General features: G+C 48.0%; 1 protein-coding gene across 1 annotated transcript in view; it reads left to right on the top strand.

Annotated features, from left to right (window-relative positions):
• Positions 1 to 4,503: 4,503 nt before the first annotated feature.
• The window catches only part of LOC119251373 (butyrophilin subfamily 3 member A2-like), a 56,324-nt gene continuing 40,146 nt past the window's right edge, over positions 4,504 to 20,681 (top strand). The window contains exons 1-8 of the mRNA XM_054698134.1: positions 4,504 to 4,569; positions 7,441 to 7,462; positions 9,567 to 9,918; positions 16,479 to 16,759; positions 16,890 to 17,090; positions 17,356 to 17,376; positions 17,469 to 17,495; positions 18,416 to 18,442. Of these exons, the coding sequence (XP_054554109.1) occupies positions 4,504 to 4,569; positions 7,441 to 7,462; positions 9,567 to 9,918; positions 16,479 to 16,759; positions 16,890 to 17,090; positions 17,356 to 17,376; positions 17,469 to 17,495; positions 18,416 to 18,442 (997 nt within the window). The remainder of the gene's footprint in view (positions 4,570 to 7,440; positions 7,463 to 9,566; positions 9,919 to 16,478; positions 16,760 to 16,889; positions 17,091 to 17,355; positions 17,377 to 17,468; positions 17,496 to 18,415; positions 18,443 to 20,681) is intronic.

The raw sequence follows: 20,681 nt of genomic DNA on the forward strand, positions 1-20,681 counted from the left end.
AACCCTCTTGGGGGTCGGACAAGTCACACCCATTGGGGGACAAGGACAAGCTTTTATAGAGCGGGGTCTGGCCTTGGAGGGAGGTGGAGAAGGTGAAGTCAAAGTTGCTTTTCAAATAAATTTTTTCTCTTGGAACTGCTTGTTCTCTCAATGCTGCTTATCATGTCCTGTGCAAACCGGCATGCAGGTGGCAGCAGTTTCAAGTTCCCCCACTCTGAACCCCAGTCTCGACCATACATGTAGCACAGTTCCTGGCATTTAGTAGGTGCTCAGTAGGGTTTGGTTTCTCACCTCTGTTTCTTTATCAAATTCCTCTAATGTCTCTTAGGCCTTGAGAAGTGTCCTCATGCACAGGGGTTTGTGGTGCAGTGGGGGTTACGTGGGGGCAGTTTTGCCCTGTCTCTTTAGTTATTTCTAGATTGAGGTGGATTTTCCCAATAAACCTGAGTATAAGTTGAAATATCAGAAGTGAACCTTTAAGGCTGAAAAAGAGGGGTGGGTTCAGTTATAGCCATAAATCCTGAGTTTACACCAAATTTTAATAACTCAGAATGGATTTCTAGGTAGAAACCAAGTATTTACATGTATCAGGAAGTCAGTTCTTGCTCCATGATGACACATATAGTAAGTCACTAAGAACAGGCAGAGTGAACATTTGCAGTTTTTGTTGGCCAGGTGTAAGGGCAAGAAGGACACTGAGCAGGTTTTCTGATCCAGCAGACCAGATAAAGGAGGAGAGAGTCCTGGAGCCCCTGGTGGCTTTTGTAGGCTTTTATTGGTATTTACCAGATACACAGCAGGTAGGGGTGCTGGGAGACCCGGAGACTGGCAGGCCTCCCAGTCCCCAGCAAGTCTTCACTCTTTCTGGGCTTTCCGGACTTCTCTCTCGTTCTCTCTGCTTTTCTGCTCGCTCTTGTGGTTCTGCTTCTGCTTCTGTTCATTTTTCTTCTCTTGGCTTCTCTGTTCCTGCTGGCGTCTCCATGACGCCACCCTTAAAAGCCCAGTCTCAGCCCAGGTGAATCCCATCTACGTATGTCTACACCCTATTCCAGGTGCCCACCATCAGGCAGGCATTCGGGACCACAGGGTTCCGTCATCTATCCTGATGGCGGGAGGGCAGAAAAGCCTGATACTTTTTACCTTACCCTACACCAGGTTTCTGTGAAACTCTGAGAAATTTGGTTTTCTGGTTTGGAGAAAGTGATGTGAGAATGACAAGCTGGCAGGAGTACAGTGAGGGCCACATTGGCCAGAGTCAGTACCTGGTGACCCTGAGCCCTGGGCAGGCCTGGGGGCAGACGCAGGTGCTGACCTGAAAGTTTTCAGCTCTGTGAGATATGATTATTCACCTGTTTATGTTTGCAGGGGATAAAAAAAGACAGGGGAGTATGGTGGACATTGTGTCCATCATGGTCTGGTGCTCAGGTCAGAGGTGATGTCTTTTGTTCTCAGTGGAACGAGGGGTTGTAGGGTAAGGTAAAAAATATCAGGCTTGGGCCTCTGTAAGGGCCGGACTGGACACAGTGCAGGTTTTCTGATCCCATGCAGACCGGGTAAAGGAGGAGTCAGAGTCCTCAGTAGTTTTGCAGGTTTTTTATTTGGGGTTCACCAGGCATATGGCAGGCAGGGGTGCTGGCTGTGGGGCTGGGAGGCTGGCAGGCCTCCCAGCCCCCAGCAAGTCTTCACTCTATCTGGGCTCTCTAGCGTTCGTTCTGCTGCTTCTCGGCTTCTCTTTCAGCTTCTGCTTCGGCTTCTACTGCTGCTACTTCTGCTGCTGCTGCTGGCGTCCCCGTGACGGCACCCTTAAAAAAAGCACAGTCTTAGCTCAGCTGAATCCCATCTACCTATGCCCACACCCTATTCCAGGTGCCCGCCATCAGGCATGCATTCAGGACAAGGATCCATCATCTATCCTGATGGCGGAAGGGCAGAAAAGCCTGATATTTTCTTTACCCTACAGCCTCCCCGGTGGCGCAGCGGTTGAGTGCTGGGTGGCGAAGCTGCCCGCAGCCTCTGCAGCGCCGGTTCAATCCCCGGCCACCGCTGAGGATCCCACATGGCGCGCAGACCTCTCCTGCCGCCCGCTGCTCCCTCAGCAGTGTACTTCGGTCCTTCTGCCTGTTCTGCTCCCCGCTCTGGCTCTGGTGAATTCTCTCACCCTACCGCGCTTCTGACTGTACCCAGTGCATGTACAAATAAATAAAAATAAATCTTAAAAAAAAAAAATCAGGCTTTTCTGTCCTCCCGCCATTAGGATGGATGACGGAACCCTGTGGTCCCGAATGCATGCCTGATGGCGGGCACCTGGAGTAGGGTGTGGGCATAGGTAGATGGGATTCACCTGGGCTAAGACTGGGCTTTTAAGGGCAGCATCACTGGGATGCCAGCAGAAGCCAAGAAAGAAGCAGAGGAGCAGAGAAGCCAAGAGAGAAGCAGAGCCATGAGAAGAACAGAGAGAATGTGAGAGAAGGCCGGAGGGCCCAGAGTGAAGACTTGCTGGGGGCTGGGAGGCCGGGAGGCCTGCCAGCCTGGGAGCCTCCCAGCCCCCCAGCCTACCATATGCCTACTGGTAAATCTAAATAAAAGACCTGCAAAAAGCCACCGAGGACTCTGACTCCTCCTTTACCCAGTCTGCTGGATCATAGAAAACCTGCTATAGGGTAAGGAAAAATATCAGGCTTTTCTGCCCTCCCGCCATCAGGATAGATGAGGGAACCCTGTGATCTTGCATGCATGCCTGATGGCGGGCACTTGGAGTGGGTACACCTGGGCTAAGACTGTGCTTTTAAGGGCGGCGTCACGGGGACGCGAGAAGAAGCCGAAGCAGCAGAAGCTGAAAGAGAAGCCGAGAAGCAGCAGAACGAACGCCAGAGAGCCCAGATAGAGTGAAGACTTGCTGGGGGGCTGGGAGGCTGGCAGGCCCCAGCACCCCTGCCTACCATATGCCTGGTGAACCCCAATAAAAGACCTGCAAAAAACCACTGAGGACTCTGACTCCTCCTTTACCCGGTCTGCATGGGATCAGAAAACCTGCACTGTGACCCGTTCCTGACCCTTTATACCTGCTTTGTGTCCATTCCTGCCCCCTACAGGGTTTTCTGGGTGGACGAGGCCGAGGGGCAGCAGCAGTATCTCTCTGTAGACTAGCTCAGCTGAGGCTGGTGACGGTCCTCCCTGCTAGACACGGAGCATTACTCACAGGGCCTAATCCCAATATCCCACATGGTTCCCAGATGACTGAAGTCAGGGTGTAGGGTAAGGAAAAATATCAGGTTTTTCTGCCCTCCCGCCAACAGGATAGATGAGGGAACACTGTGATCCTGAATTCATGCCTGATGGTGGGCACCTGGAGTGGGTACACCTGGGCTAAGACTGTGCTTTTAAGGGCGGTGTCAGGGGGACGCCAGAAGAAGCCGAAAGAGAAGCTGAGAGAGAAACAGAGAAGAAGCAGAAGCAGAGAACGCCAGAGAGCCCAGATAGAGTGAGGATTTGTTGGGGGCTGGGAGGACTGCCAGCCTCCCGGCCCCCCCAGCACCTCTGCCTGCCATATGCCTGGTGAACCCCAATAAAAGACCTGCAAAAAACCACTGAGGGCTCCAGGACTCCTCCTTTACCCGGTCTGCATGGGATCAGAAAACCTGCTCAGTGGTCCATTCCTGCCTTTACACAGGGCTATGGTGGAGAACATGCCCCTTGACCCCAAAAAGCACAAGTTGGGGAGCAAGGGAGATCAAGAGGTAGTGGAGAGCCCTCTGACAGTCACTTGAGGTGAGGCCTGAAAGGTGAGGGTTTGGGGAGCAGATGCAATAGGAGCATCAGGGTCTGTGAGGAGGCCGGAGGCTAGGAGAGCTGCCTCAATTGGAGGAGTCACCTGAGCCAGGAGGGTCCCCAGGGAGAGCAATGGGAGGGGTTCAGAAGAGGGGGATGACTGGGAGCCCCTCCTTTAAGCAAAGGAATCTCTTTTTTTAATTTCATTTTTATATTCCTCATACAATTGCAACCCCCTTATTTTGACCCCAATCACTCCTTTCCCCGCCCTGCCCCCCCCAATTGTGTCTCTGGTTCATAGTTGTTTGTTGATTTTGATTTTTTCTTTCTTATAGTTATTCTTTTTCCTAGTCCCTTATTTAGGTTTTCTAGATTCCTGCTATGAGTGAGACCATCTGGTATTTTTTTCTTTCTGGCTTATTTTGCTGAGCATGATCCCTTCCAGTGCCATCCATGTTGCTGCAAATTGGATGTGTTTATCTTTTTTGATTGCTGAGTAATATTCCATGGTGTATATGTACCACATCTTCTTGATCCAGTCATCTATTTTTGGGCATTTGGGTTGTTTCCAAAGCTTAGCTATTGTAAACAGTGCTGCTATAAACATAGGGGTGCAAGTGCTCTTTGGAATTAATGTGTCTGTGTCCTTTGGGTAAATACCTAGGAGTGGAATAAGCAAAGGATTCTCTTGAAGGGATGAAGTAGGGAGGTGACATGAATTGGTTGGAGAGGGTCATGACCTTGGAAGAAAATGAACTGGAGGAGGTGAGGTTGGAGGTGGGACAGGGCACCATTGGCCAGGTGAGAAATGAAGGTAGCTTGAAATAGGTGCTTCCTGTGGACATAGATTGACAAAAATCTTGATTTTGTTAGTGGATTGGGAATAGACTGGGTGGGGAGTGGACTGTGAAGATGACCCTGGAGTCTCTGGCAGAGATACTGGGTGCATACAGGTGCCCTTCACTGAGAAGGGGAAACCACAGGAAATGAGGGGGGCGGGGAGGCCCAGACTACCCAGTTTCCTTGGAGATGTAGAATCGGGCCTTCCTGGTGACCCCGTGTCCTGGGAGACAGGGTCTGGTCACTGTGACCAGGTCTCGGGTGACATTAACATCTGAACAGGCCGCAGGCCCCGTCCATGCAGTGTGGGCAGGACCAGGTCCTGGCAGCTCCTGGTGCCCAGTGCTGACTCCTGGTGTCCAGGGTGTGGGGCTCCTGGGTCAGCTGCTGTGAGGAGAAGAGAAACAGCGCCCCTGGGGGCTCCTCACAGGCTCTGCCATGTGCAGTAACAGCTGCCATGGGGTCACTGGGTTAGTCACCATCAGGCACAGGCTGATCCCTCCATGGGGCTCAGAGTCAGTCCTGACTGGGCCCCACACTCACCCCTAGTTCTGGGTCTGGGAGCCAAGCAGCCTGGAGCACAGTGGGTGCTCACAGTGGGTGCTGGGTGGGTGCCTCCCCTGTGCCTGCAGGGGTGTCAGGGTGCCTGCCCCTCCCCTCTGCTGGCTCCTCTGATCTGCTGTTTCCCTCCTGATAACTGGGGTGCACTGTCCAGAGGGCAGGGTAGAGTCTGCTGGGATTGCACTTCAGCTTTTACTTTCAAATTGTAGAAGGAGCTTTTTTTTTATTTAAAGATTTATTTATTTATTTATACAAGCACTGCGTACAGTCAGAAGTGCGGGAGGGTGAGAGAATTCACCAGAGCCAGAGTGGAGAGCAGAACAGGCAGAAGGACCGAAGTACACTGCTGAGATAGCTTAATTGGTTCTTCTAGGAGAAATAAGCGAGGACCCCAGGGCTGGTCTCTGCAGATACCGCTCAAGGAGTACCAGGTTATGCTGTCTACTCTCCTGGGAACCTTCTTCTCTGAGCCATGAGGTCCCTGACACCCAGTAAGATTCCTGAACAGCTAACATCAGGTGCAAACTCTATAAGAAGATTTGAAGTCTTTCGGAAATGCTGAAATTTCTCAAGCTTGAAGCGATATTCTAGAATCCCTACATTTCAAATCTGGTAAGACAGTTTAGAAGACATGTTTCTTTAAGAAGCTGAAAGTGGGGAGCAGCTGACTGTAAGGAGGAGTTGAGAATGTGATGGGGCTTAGGTGGATGGGAGGTGGCACAGGAAATGGTGCAGCTCTATGAAGACCCAACATTACCTCATTGGAGACTGAACTTCACACATTTTAATAATGTGTCTCTAACAATTCCTGGAGCAGGACCCTGTTCTAGAATTATAGGTAGTGAATCTTCCAATATAACGTCACACAATTCTCATTCTTACCTTAGTTGGGAGATGCTGACACTATTCCCACTTTTCTGGTGTGGAAATTGAGGGAGGAATGTTAAGACACTTGATGAAGATAGTCACACAGACAGTGGCTGAGTCCAGAGGTGACCTCACAGTCAGCCTGTAGTGTCTGTCCTTTCTGGAACATGGCCTACCACCCCTAATTCCTGCCATAAGTGGTTTGAGGATATTTTCTCTGAGTAGGACAGATTTTCCCTTCTCTGCTGCTCAACTAGAGGCAGAAATCCCCTACAGAGTTAGTAAGGATGAGGATGAGTTCTCACTTGGGTTGGGGCAGGAGCTTGTCCTTTGTAGGGGCAGGAATGACACAGTGCAGGTTTTCTGAACCAGCAGACCGGGTAAAGGAGGAGTCCTAGACCCCTTGGTGGCTTTTGCAGGCTTTTATTTAGATTTACCAGACATATATGGCAGGCAGGGGTGGTGGGGGGCCGGGAGGCTGGCAGTCCTCCCAGCCCCCAGCAAATTCTCACTCTATCTGGGCTCTCTGGTGTTCTCTCTGCTTCTCTTCTTCTCTTGGCTTCCATTCGTTCTTGGCTTCTGCTGGCGTCCCTGCAATGCTGCCCTTATAAACTCAGTCTCTCAGCCCAGGTGTACCCACTCCAGGTGCCCGCCATCAGGCATGCATTCAGGACCACAGGGTTCCCTCCTCTATCCTAATGGCAGGAGGGCAGAAAAGCTTGATACTTTTACCTTACTCTACACCTTGGCCCTGGCAGGTCAGGGCTGGGGAGGGACTGAACATCAGGTTAACTGAACAAGCAGACAGAGCAGGACAGGGGCCTGTGGGGGAACCCAGACTCCTCGGGAACAATGCCATGTGTCCTGATGATTCTCAGGGACACCTGCTCATCTGAGGAGGACAGAACCACAAGCAGGTGCTGGCCTGTCCTTCATGAGGGCCTGGGTTTGGGCCTCTATCCTGGGGAGTCACTGGGTGTGATGATCGGGAGGGGAGGGCGGTTTACTCCCTGGGCCCAGGTGCTGGGAATGGAGGGGCCTGGTGCTCTGAGCAGAGTGAGTCTGGGGTGTGGGTTCCATGGGTTGAGAATGGTAGGGAGAATGTTTTCCTCCAATAAACCTCATGGTCTCTAGCAGCACAGAAGCTTTCAGAAGCCCCGAGAGGAGCCAGGTCTGTCCTCTTGGTCTCAGGGGATAAGGGGTCACTAGGATTGGCCCTGCTCCTGCTGGTGGGGGGTCCCTTGGTCCTGTTCCCCCTTAGCCCAGAGCTCCTGGCTGCCCTGCTCCTCTGTGTGGGCCTGGCTGCCTCCTGCCCTTTCTCTCCCCAGCCCTGAGGAGATGGCGCCCTGCTCCTGCCCCAGCTCTGTGCTCTGCCTCCTCCCCTCCCTGCTGCTCCTCCTCCAGCTGCCCCCTGGGGGGTCCCAAGGTGAGTGTGTCCCTCCCTGTCCTGTGTCTCCCTCAGGTGGGTGGGACCCAGGGGCTCTGGGAGCTCCTCCTTCAGGAATTGCCTTTCTTCATTTGTCTTAGCATAATGTCCTCAACTTCCATCCATGTTGTTTGAAATGGCATGATTTTACTTATTTAAAAAAAATATCTGTGGGACTCGCTGGTGGCACAAGGGGTTAAGTCTCAGTATTATCAAGCTATAACCAGCCACTGCAGCAGGAGTTTCATCCCTGGCCTGGAAGCTAATCCACATCTTACAGCAGACCTCTCCTGTCTCACCCCTCAGCAATCTAATTCTGTCATTCTGCCTATTCTGCTCCCTACTCTGTCTCTGGTGAATCTTCTCCCCCTCCCCCTTCTGCACCTCTGGCTTACATTTCATCTCTTGTATGCATACATAAATAAAAATAAATCCTTAAAAACATTTGAATACTATTTCATTATGTACAAATGTGTGTATATATATGTAATGCTACTTTATTTCTTTGAATGAATCTCTGTTCCTGTCTCTCTTCAAATTGTGGAATATCCATTATGCTTATGTTGCCTTTCCTCATAGAGTTGGTTAGTTCTTCCAGTTTTTCTTCATTTTTCTCCTTTTTCTTCTATTTCGGGCCATTGTTCATTATTATCATCAGGCCATTGATTTGATCTTCCATTTGGTCTATTCAGCTCCAACAGCTTCTTCAGGAGTGAGTAGCTTCTCTGCTCATCTTTTTACAGCCCCCATCTCTGTGATTTTAATCTAAGGCTTCTAATTCTAGTTTCTTTTCACTCATTTTATTTTCCAAGGCTTTCATTTATTGTTATGAATTTTTTTTCTCTTTGAATCACTTTTCTGTGTTTTCTTCATCTCTTTGGCTTTCTTTAAGGCAATTTGAACTCTACTTGATAGCAGGATACGATCTTCCATTTCTTTGTAGTTGCATATTGCAGAGTTGGTCTCATCTTGTGGTTTTCATACTCCCTTGAGATCTCAAGTTTCTAGGACTTATTTTGATCCTTTAAATTTCCTATTTTTGAAAAAAAGCATCTGCAGTGGTAACTTAGAGAGTTGAACTACTTCTAACTTTCTATCAGGTGACCCTGTTGTGTTTTTAGATGTGTAATTTATGCAGGACTAGAGACCTGATCCTTGAGATGCTGAGTCAGAGACTGTGGGGCCTGCAGTCATCCAGCCTCTGGGGTGGGTGCTCTGGCTGGGGCATGTGAGCTCATGTTGGTGGCACCTCTGATACCTGCCTCTCTCAGTTCAGCCCTGAGACTCTCCCCTGTGCACACTGTCCCTGAGCTTCAGGTCGGCCGGCCATTCCTCAGGGAGGATTGAGGGTGCATCCAGCTCTGTGCCTTATTTCTTCTCTGAGGACCTTGTTAGCTGGGAGCGCCAGCCAGAACTGTGAGCCTCCTCACTGTCAGCTTCTCTGCCCAGGGTCACATTCCTGGTTGAATGACCACCACAGTGTGTGCTGCAGCCTCCCCCACCCTGACCACAGTCTCCCTGTATCTTCTCTGCCTAAGTCTAGTTAGTGAAGCATGACTCTCCTTTGTCCCTTTTGTGCTGTCTGCCTGGTGACTGCTGTATGAGAGTGTCCAATTTTATCACAAGCCTCATGTTCTCTGGGTGCCGTGTTCATTCATTAACATTGATGAGCCTCTGTGCAATGAAACAAATTTCCTTAGACACCTTCTTAGTCCCCTAAGAATTCTTTTGAAATGCATATTCTTGGTATATCCTGATCTGCTGCATCAGGCCTGGGGTAGAGTCCCTGCATTTTACAGTTACAAGCCCTCCTGGAGATTGTGATGCTGAAGGTGAGAACCACAGAGCTAGGGTTTTTTATGGAAGGTCCTGCTATCAGGTACACCAGTGAATGAGGGAGCATCTTTGACATTATTTCTGGACCACAAGTTGTGGTTGGAAGATCTTTCTAAGGTTCAGAATTGTCACTGTTAATCCTTCATGTCAGCTGTATGCTCATTAGACATCTTTCCTCAGCCTGCCTGGGCCTCCGCCAGCGATGGTGTGTGTTCCCCAATATGACTGTGTCTCTCAGCCTTTCTAACTCCCATGTCTGTGTTCACAGAAAGGTTCCGTGTGCTTGGCCCCCCAGGCCCCATAGTGGCAGAGCTGGGTGAGGATGCCACACTGCCCTGCTCCCTGTACCCAGTCATGAGTGCAGAGAACATGGAGTTGAGGTGGTTCCGGTCCAATACCTTGGAGTCAGTGTTCACCTATCAAGATGGACAGGAACGACATGAGGAGCTGATGGCCCAGTACGCAGGGCGGACCTCGCTGGTGGGGGAATTCCTCAGTAATGGGGAGGCTGCTGTGCTCATTCACAGGGTCCAGGCTACTGACAATGGGCTGTACACCTGCTTCTTCAGCAACGGAGTCTTCCGTGAACAAGCCAGCTTGGAGCTGCAGGTGGCAGGTTGGTGACATGTTAAATATCTCAGAGTCCTGGAGTTTTGGAATTGGGGCAAAAATAAGGGCAATGGAATTTAGTTTTTCATTTCAATTATGGGTAAGAAAAGGCTTATTAATTCATGTTTTATGAAATGTAAATATCCAGGTACCTACTACATGTCTTGCCCTGTTCTGAACACTTGGATACAAAAGCAAATCTAATGAAGTTCTTCACTCTGTGAGTTTATATTTGTGGTGGGAGAGAGAGCAATTGTAACAACCAGGGTATAAATGATGTTAGGAGTGAGAAGTGGTGAGGACAGAAAGCTAAATGGAGCAGGGAAATGGGTCAGCAATGTGGGGCTGAGGGGAGGTTACAGTAATAAACAGTAGCTCAGGATGGTGCCATGGGAGCAAATACACCAGGGAAGTGGGAATATAGCTGAGTAGATATCTGATGTGTGGGTGTTCCTTTCTCCCCGGTTTTATAGACAGATAATTACTATGTATCATATGTAATGTGAGGCATATAGCTTACTGACTGATTTATACATATTGTGAATTGATGGCCACAATTGGTTAAATCACATCTGTCTACTATTATAGGTTTAATGAAAAGAAAGAAAAAGAAGCAAAAAGGGGAAATTTTCCTCATTGTGAAAAAAAAAATTCTTTGGCGCTTGTCCTTTAACAACTTCCCTACACGTCACAGAGCAATGTTGGCTACAGGCATGTTGTACATCACAGGGAAGGGAATTTCTATGTGGAGGCGCAGCCTGTGTGAATGACCTGCGGGGAGCATGTGTTTGGTGTGTGATCTGTTCACATGGATCCTCATGGCTGGTGGGAGAGAGTGAGGAGCAGGGTCTTGTGAGGTGATGTCACTCTCACAAAAAAATCTTGAGTACAGGGCCTCCCCTGGTGGTGCAGTGGTTGAGTGCTGGCCTCGAAGCTGCCCGCAGACTCTGCAGTGCCAGTTCGATACCCAGACACCGGCGAGAGTCCCACATAGCACGCAGACCTCTCCTGCCATGCCCGCTGCTACCCTCAGCAGTGTATTTCCGTCATTCTGCCTGTTCTGCTTCCTGCTCTGGCTCTGGTGAATTCTCTCACCTTCCCACACTTCTGACTGTATGATTAATGCCACCAAAGGTAATCATAAAAACCTCCATGTGATGTAGATATTTGAGCTGGGACATCATTTTATCTAACAGGGTCTATAAAGCCCCTCAGACCAGATGCAGAAAGGACAATGGAGTCCACAGAGCCTGGTGATTGTGGACAACAGCAGTTAGATTCTTTAGTTTGGGGTGTTGGGCCTTGAGGGCACAAGTGTAAAAGTGTGAGCACTGCAGAGAGAAGAGGCTGGGGAGGAGTCACAGATGAGGAGTCCTGGTGTACATGTGTGGCGTTTGCATGTGGAGCTGTTGGGGATTTTAAGCACAGCAGCACTTAGCATGTGACCCTGGCAGGAGTGGGGAGGATAAGGGTGGGGACAGTATCTGGAGTTGTGGCTGCAGTTACGGGGTGGAGAGGGGGCTGGTTCACACAGTGGCGATGGGTGCACGGGAGGTGTCGTCAGAGAGGTTTAGAAATAACCCAATTGAATGAGGAGAATTGGGTCACAGAATTTAAAGTGGAAGGAGGGATTGCAGAGGCTTCTGAGGCTTTGTAGAGTCTGTGTGATATTTAATGTCAGGAACATTAATAATGTGTCTGTCACCACAATGCTGCTGTGTAACAAAGAAGCACAGAAAAAATCTCTCAGTGACCTGCAGTAATGGGCTTGTATTAACATGGGCTGGTGGGGACTTCAGCTAACCTAGTTGAACTTGACTACTCTTCATTGAACTTCCTCCTAAAATTTTTGATCAGATGAAAAGGTCACTAAGTAGACCTTGGCTGTGACTCAGCAGATGTGTGACCCAACTTTCCTCATTCAATTGGGTTATTTCTTTTTTTTTTTTTTTTAATAGAGGCGTGCTTTATTTATTTATTTATTTTATTTGTTTGTTTGTTTTTTGTTTATACATGCACTGGGTACAGTCAGAAGCGCGGGAGGGTGAGAGGATTCACCAGAGCCAGAGCGGGGAGCAGAGCAGGCAGAAGGACCGAAGTACACTGCTGAGGGGAGCAGCGGGCGGCAGGAGAGGTCTGCGCGCCATGTGGGACCCTCCTCTGGTGGCTGGGGAGCAGCCGGGGATCGAACCGGCGCTGCAGAGGCTGCGGGCAGCTTCGCAACCCAGCGCTCAACCGCTGCGCCACCAGGGAGGCCCCAATTGGGTTATTTCTAAACCTCACTGATGGTACCTACTGTGCACCCACTGCCACCATGTGAACCAGCCCCCCTCCCCACTTCATAACTACATCCACAACTCTAGATATTGTCCCACCCTTATCCTACCCACCACTGCACAAAGGATGATGGAATCCACAGGGCTTGTTACATGAATGTTCACTGGCTCCTGGCTGAGGGAGGACAGCTTCAGGGGGAAATGCTGGTGACAGGCCCTGCTCCACCTGAACTACAATGTCCTTCCATGTAGGGAAGGACATGGGAAGACCCATGGGGTCAGTACTTTAAATGTCTGTAGAGTCACATGAGCTGATCTCTCATTAGACACAAGAAGTCACATGACTGATCCCAGAGTCAGAGTGTGAGTAAAATGCATGTGGCAGAGTGTATCGGGATATGAAGAAACATGAAGAATTATGGATATTTTTATATCCATTTTGTCACAGATGAGGCAAAAGCAAGAGTTCAGGTGTAGAATTTTGCCGCAAGCCAGCCGCAGCAGCCTGGGTGTCAAGGGTTCCTGAAGGATGGGAAGGCTCCGGCGCAATTGTAGAGAATGATAAGGGAGGGGAAATGAGGAGATGCAGACACTTGATCAGGGTGCTGACATCATATTGCTGAGAGTCTCAGCAGTTTTTTATTTATACTAAGCAAATCATGAGTGCATAAGCATATGCATTAAGGTAGGAAGATAACAATCATCACATATTTTTCAAGAGCAGCCAAAGGTCTGTTTGCCTTCCTGCAGAGGTTGTGACATTTATTATTCTTTGTCTTAAAGAAGGCACAGTTGCTAAACAAATGTTCTTAAAATAGTTATTTACTTTAAACCACCAAGCAGATATTATATTACTAGCAAAAAAACTATGTGACTGCAACTAACATTTCTATGTTTGCCATGGTGAAGGATTAACTAAGGGCTAGGGGAAACAAAGGGCAGAAAGTTACCTGGGGAAGGGAGACAAAGGGATTTTTTTTCTAACTAACCTATAAAGTTTAGGCTAACATATAACCAAATTATTAAAGCAAAAAAACAGAAGGATTTTATATAGAAATCATCATTTATAGTATATTGTTTTCATATTGATTCAATATTAAGGAACCAAGGGCCTGGAGGGTGTTAATGCCAGGCAAGCCACACTGACTCTTCCCTAGCCTCCAGCTCTCAATTAAGGGAGGAATTCTCCTAATCTAAACAAAGAGTTTTCTACCTATCACTCCCTACTTATCTAGTCAGCCTAGTTTCCTTATCTAACTTTAAGATCAAGGGAAAATTCCTTTTTCATAAGATTGCTGGTTGTTGTTTTAAGGAACTACAAATATTTCATCAAGGGCAGGGTGGGAGATGGTTACAGCTTTTGTGCTGGAGACCAGCTCCAGCTAGAAGTCATGTCAGGGATCTAGAAAGGAGAGGACGGAGTTGGTGAAGTTTTTTTTCTTTTGGAGGGCTGAGGGGAGGGGAGCGAGGTAGGAGTGAAGTAGACACAGACACCTTCTTTCATGCAAGTGTCTCCTGCTGAGGGTCTCAGCGGGTCTTTATTTATATCTTAAGGCAAAGCAAAGACAATCAATACATATTTTATCATGATCATGTAAAGACTCCCTTGGCCTTACACCTGTAGGCCATTTCTTTGGTAACCTAAGAACAATTAGTTTCCTAGGTACAGCTCATTTACTAGCATGATCAACAGCACAACATTTGGCAACATTTAAACTTACCCAATTACAAACATGGGTGTAAAATTCCTATTCTATATTCAATTACTAAAATCAATCTATCTCCCAGCACTCAATTAACTAGGTTAATATACTAATTACTTCAAAGTGGTCTAAAACAACTCATCAAGGGCCTTCCCAGTGGCGCAGCGGTTGAGCGCTGGGTTGCGAAGCTGTCCGCAGCCTCTGCAGCGCCGGTTCGATCCCCAGCTGCTCCCCGGCCACCGGGTGAGGGTCCCACATGGCGCGCAGACCTCTCCTGCTGCCCGCTGCTCCCCTCAGCAGTGTACTTCGGTCCTTCTGCCTGCTCTGCTCCCTGCTCTGGCTCTGGTGAATTCTCTCACCCTCCCGCGCTTCTGACTGTATCCAGTGCTTGTATAAATAAATAAATAAATAAATAAATCTTTAAAAAAATAAATAAAGCAACTCATCAAATCTATGTTAGTTCTACTGAAGTCTAACTCTTAACTAGAAATTCCTAACCTCCACACGGCCTGCGAACTATTGACCTCTTGCATACACCAGGAAATGTAGCCGCACACAGAAACCCCCAGGTTAGGCTATGGTTTCCAAGCACAGCTGATTCAGGGCAGCTTGTTCTCCATAGTTCTCAGGGCCGAAACATTTCTTTCCTAACTATACCTTAAACAATTTTTTACTTCTTTTGTGATAGTTCATGCATAAGAACAATAAGGCCATTGTCACCTGGGTCTGAATTAGGTTTTCACAACCCAATTTATAACTAACTTAAGTTTGCATTTACCAAGAACAAAGAGGAGAGCATTAGCAGGCATTGCCATGGAGACTCCCTAGTTCAGATCTTCTTTGGGAAGTGCAAGAACTCCCTTCTTCTGGGAAGTACAACTGTCCCTCTTCTGGGGAGCACAGGAACTCCCCTCTTCTCAGGAGTCTCCCCCAATGCCCGGACCATGTCAAGAGACAGCATGGGAGGCGCAGCCTGCTGCACTTTTGGTTTTTGAATATGTGACATATCAGTAGTTGTAACATTGACTATTTCCAAATGCATTATTTGTGCTGCCATGTTTATTAGCTTAACCAGTAACAAAATTGTTGTTGATTTATTCTCTAGTGCATACTCTAACAGCTACCATATCAATTGTTACATCCAGGGGAATTAGCCCTAAACAAACAGGAAAAATTTAGCAGGAGCTGGCTATGGGCTTCCTGGCTTAATAGGAGTTTTCTTTTCTTTTTTTTTTTTAAAGATTTATTTTATTTTGTTTTTTAAGATTTATTTATTTATGCAAGCACACTAGGTACAGTCAGAAGCGCGGGAGGGTGAGAGAATTCACCAGAGCCAGAGCGGGGAGCAGAGCAGGCAGAAGGACTGAAGTACACTGCTGAGGGGAGCAGCGGGCAGCAGGAGAGGTCTGCGTGCCATGTGGGACCCTCCTCCAGCGACCGGGGAGCATCCGGGGATCGAACCGGCGCTGCAGAGGCCGCGGGCAGCTTCACAACCCAGCGCTCAACCGCTGGGCCACCGGGGAGGCCCAATAGGAGTTTTCTTAAAGACTTTGGCTGAGAGATGTTTACAGCCTTCTGTTTCCAGAAGTTTTTTCACTTTGTTAATGTAAGGCCAAATGTTGAATTACAGCCTTTTGGCAGAGAACTACTAATTTTATAAAAATATAATATTTGTATCACTCAGTGACATTTGCAATCAAATTGGTTATTCAGTAATTGATCAAAAAGCATTTGCAGTTTTACTTTTAAATGTGTATTTTGACAATGGTAGAAACTAGCCATAAACAAATAAGAATCTAGTAGGAGTCAACTAACGAGATTCCTGACTTTTCAGGAATCTGCCCCATGCCCGGACTTTTGTCAGACAACATGAGTAGTATGGCTTCCAGCAGAATTTCTGGTGTGAAGAGCATGTAAGGAATCCTGGCAGATGTAACCCACAGGGATGGGGCTATCAGGGAGGGAGGTAGGAGGCTGGTGAGGTGATATCTGGAAGTGATGGGTGAGGAGACACAGAAGCTGAAGGGGATGAAGCCCTGGGACAGGGTTTGAGATAAGACAGGTCTTTAAGGACTGGACCCTGGGACTGTGCTGCCTACAATGAGCAGATGCAGGGAGAGAAATCAGGAAAGGGGTTCAGCAGAGGGCCAAGTTACAACAAGCCACCCTCAGAGGGAACTGACCAACCCAAGATGGAGATTGTTTCAAGGTCAGGTCAGGGAGACTGTGTGAGAGGACCTTGGAGACTGGGGTGGACAAAGGGAAACTTTTGTTGTATTACCCAGAACAGAATGGACTAGAAGGAGAAGCTGCACTATGGAGGCTGAGAGCTTGTTGAGAAATGAGCAAATATAGCTTTTTATGGCTTATAAGGTGTACTCTTCTAAGAAGAAAATAATTCTACAAAGTTTTGAACATGTTTATATAATTACAAAAATAGTAGGTAGAAAGGTAGATCGTAACATGTCAGGTCATCATCTTGCTCTTCCAGGGATATTCTCCATCAGCTGCCCCAGAATGCACCTTGACAACCTCCCCTGGAGGTGTGCACAGGAGGGCCCTTCCCTATCCGGCTCTCATCTCCCTCCGCAGGTGTGGGCTCTGCCCCCAAGTGCACATCATGGGGCCAGAGGAGGATGGGGTGCGCGTGGTGTGCACGGCCTCGGACTGGTTCCCGGAGCCCCAGGTGCAGTGGAGAGACCCCCAGGCGGAGCAGTTCCTGGAGTTCTCCAAGGTCCAGGCCCAGGACACTGAGGGGCTTTTCAGCGTGGAGGCTGCTCTGGTGGTGAGAGACAGCTCTGCGGGGAGTGTGACCTGCTCCATCTACAACCCTGTCCTGCGCCAGGAGAAAGCAATGGCCATTGTCATCCCAGGTCAGCGCTGCTCCCCCCACCCCACTCCTTGAAGGGTCAGAGGGGTGGGGACCGGGCACTGCCAGTATTGCTGGGCTGGGCTGGGCTGGGCTGTGTCCTGATGGGGTCTCTGTGGGGTCTCTGTCTGCAGAGCCCTTCTTCCCCCGGTCCTCTCCCTGGAAGCCGGTTTTCCTGGTGAGCCTGCCCTTGACGCTGCTCCTGCTCTTGGGGGCTGCCTGTTACACCAGGAGAGAACATTCCACACTGATGCGGGAGCTGAAGGAACAGGGAAATCTACATCAGGCTAAGGAGAAAGACAGACAGACCAAGGAGGAGGCCCTGAAGGATACAGGTAAGACAGGACAGGGCCAGGCTTGTGAGTATGACAGTGGGTGCTGAGAGGACAAGCTGACACTAGAGCCAGAGCCCATGGTCCCTCTGCAGCGAGATCAGAACAGGTGACTGAAGACATCGATAGAGGACAGTGGAGCTTGGAGGCTCATGCTGGTCTGAAGGTGGAACTTTTAAAACACAGAGAGATTCAGTTTTGCATCTTTTCTAGGCACAAATTTTGTTCTTAGGGACAGTTTGTGCTTATACTTTTAATTCTCTTTCAGATGAACTCCAGGCCATTCTAGGTAAGCTCTGCTCTCCCTCCTGAACTCTCCGTGTCCACTTCATAGGAGACATTCTGGTTCTTAGCTCACCTATGTCCTGTGTTGCCTTTCAGACCAGAGGAAGGCAGCTTACCTAGCTGGTGAGTGATGCCCCAGGTGTCCTGTGTCCCTCTCCCCTGTGCTCAGGGATCCCTCCCTTGGCTATTTAAGCACAGACATGTGGACCCTTCCCTGGGGTGGAATGGGAACAGGTAGGAGGCAGGACCCTCCTCCATGGGGTCTCCCAGGTCTGGATGCTGTTTCCCTTCTAGTCTTGGGATCCTGGTGGGGTGGTGACCCCTGGAGTCTCCTGCATCCTGGGTCTCATTCCAACCTTCACCTTCCCACCATGGTGCTGGCTTTCTAGTCCTCAATGTATCTTGTTCTTGGTCAACACCTGGAAGTAGAGCCAGCTGCTCTGAAATTTTGTAAGTAAATGGACTCTTGAAGTTTAGATGTGTGACCCCCCCTCCTCCCCTATTCCCAAACAACCCCAAGGAGAGTCTGTTCTCCCTGTTCCTGAAGATGCTGATCAGTAGTGCTGGAAGAAGACAGGATGACCCTGCATGGGAAGGAGTGGGGGGACTTGTCATCTCCCAGAGAGTATTTATCTCTAGAAATACTGCATTGGAGGAAGATGGGTCATTTCTTCTCTGGAGCTGGTGTGATGTCCATGTTGTGTTTTTATTTCATCTTCCCATTAATTTCCCAGGAAATACTGAATGTAATATTTACTGACTAATATAATACATTAAAAAAAATCTTCCCATATACTGTTTTGATCCTTTGTAGCAACATTGAGTAGGAGATGAAGCAGGATCTCTGAAGGCTTTGAGGCCCAGAGCTGTTCAGTGACTTCCCCAAAGCCCCACAGCAGCAACAGGCAGGGCTGGGTCATGACCCCTCCATCCTCTTCCCTTCACCCTAGAGAGTCTCACCTGCAGAACAGGGGGAACCCTGGGCCCGTGGATCACATGAGCAGGTGGTTGTGCTAATGTCTCACCTGTGTATTCCCTTTCAGCCTGGAGGAAGGCCCAGATGTATGCAGGTGAGTGGCCCTGAGGGTCCTGGGAACCCCACCCACAGCCTTTCCTCTGCCCCTTCTCTATCAGGGACCCCACCAGGAAGGGGCTGGGGTCCCTTGTCAGCTCTTCACTCTGTAGCCTCCATCTGAGAACTGTAGGGTCCCACTTGTGAACACAGACCTGTCTCCTCCTGCCCTGTCCTCCCTGCAGGTCATGTGGGGTCAGGACATCCTCTGGCCCTTGTCACCTGGTCCTTCCTGTGGGTGAGAATGGGGGAGGGGTCAGTGTGAGGAGAGGCTGTGCAGAGTCACAGCTGTATGAATAAGGAATTGCTGATCTCTGGAAGATTCCAGACAACCTGCTTCCTACTTTGGAGTTAGGTCTTATTCAGGGGTGCTTGGTTATGGATACTTCTGCATCCAAAATCCCTATCCTTTTTTGGATATAGGTTTTGTTTTCTGTTTCCTCTTGGTTCTGCCTCTTCATGCTCTCATCCATGTCAATCTGGATTTTCCCTCTAAACCTTTTTGGTTGCTGAGGATTTAGTTATAGAACAGGTGTTCTGAGTCTGGGGTCACACTTTCTGGGGTGTTTATGGAATGCTGGGCTGGGGCCTGTTAAAGATCTGAAATTATAAACAAAATCCTATATGTGTATGTGTGTGTGTGTGTGTGTATGTTTGTGTGTCTTTGTAATAAGGTAAACAAGGTATGTTTTTTTCAGAACCATCACCTTTTTTACAATTCTCTGTCTGAAAGTCTTGTGGTCACTGCTAATTCACTTTTATTTTTATTATGTTGATTGGAAAGAACAAACCGAGAATTGTTATAAACCATTTCCAAAGAGTAAGGAGGAGGAATTTTGAAAGAAAAGTCTAGATGGAGAAAGAGAGATGGGAAGTAGAGGGGTGTGTGTGAGAAGTACCTCCCAGAGGTTTTGGGACTGAGGAAAGGCTAAAGGGCACAGTCACCAGTTTGAATTTGTGCCATTTGAATGCTGTTTAAGTCTTGGAAATGAAATACAATGGGCCTTTTTGAAGTATTTCAGGAAAACTTACATTTTATTTATCTAAGATTTATTTATTTATTTTTATTTATACAAGCACTGGGTACAGTTAGAAGCGCAGGAGGGTGAGAGAATTCACCAGAGCCAGAGCAGGGAACAGAACAGGAAAACTGATGAAACACACTGCTGAGGGGAACAGCGGGCACAGCAGGAGAGATCTGTCATACCATGCGGGACCCTCGCTGGCGGCCGGTGATAGAACCGGCGTGCAGAAGCTGTGGGCAGCTTCGCAGCCCACCGCTCAACAGCTGCACCACTAGGGGAGGCCCACATTTTATTTATTTATTTTTAATATTTTATTTTATATAATTCTTAAATAATTTTTCATTTTTGCACCATGTATGAATTTTCATTTTCGTTATATTCCCCATAAAATTGCACCCCCCTTATACTGACCCTAATCCTTCCTCTCCCAACCCATAGTGTTTCTCTGGTTTATAGTTGCTTATTGATTTTGATTTTTCTTTATTATAGTTAGTCTTTTTCCTGGTCCCTTATTTAGGTTTTCTAGATTCCTACTATGAGTAAGACCAACTGGTATTTTTCTTTTTCTTTCTGGCTTATTTTGCTGAGCATGATTCCTTTCAGCTCCATCCATGTTTCTGTAAATTACATGAGTTTATCTTTTTTGATGCTGAGTAATATCCCATTGTGTATGTATACCACACCTTCTTGATCTAGTCATCTATTTTTGAACATTTGGGTTGTTTCCATAACTTAGCTATTCTAACCAGTGCTGTTATAAACATAGGGGTGCAGGTACCCTTTTGAATGAATGTTTCTGTGTCATTTGGGTAAATACCTAGTAGTGGAATTGCTCTATTCAACTCTCCATAGTGGTTGTACCAGTTTGCACTCCCACCAGCAGTGCAGGAGAGTTCTTTTTTCTCCACATCCTCGCCAACATTTGCTGTTGCTAGTTTTTTTAATATGTGCCATTCTCACTGGTGTAAGATGGTTTCTCATTGTAGTTTTGATTTGCATTTCCTGATTACAAGTGATGTTGAACATTTTTTTCATATGCCTGTTGGCCATTTGCATTTCCTTTTCTGCTCATTTTTTGACTGGATTATTTTCTTTGTCTTTGTTGAGTCTCATCAGTTCTTCGTAGATTTCTGTGATCAGTCCTTTATCATTAGTATTGTTTGCAAAAATGTTCTCCCAGTCGGTGGGGTTTCTCTTTGTTTTGATTATTGT

Source organism: Talpa occidentalis, unplaced genomic scaffold (assembly GCF_014898055.3).
Source record: "Talpa occidentalis isolate TD23 unplaced genomic scaffold, MPIMG_talOcc4v2.1 talOcc4.2, whole genome shotgun sequence".
NCBI classification, from domain to species: domain Eukaryota; kingdom Metazoa; phylum Chordata; class Mammalia; order Eulipotyphla; family Talpidae; genus Talpa; species Talpa occidentalis.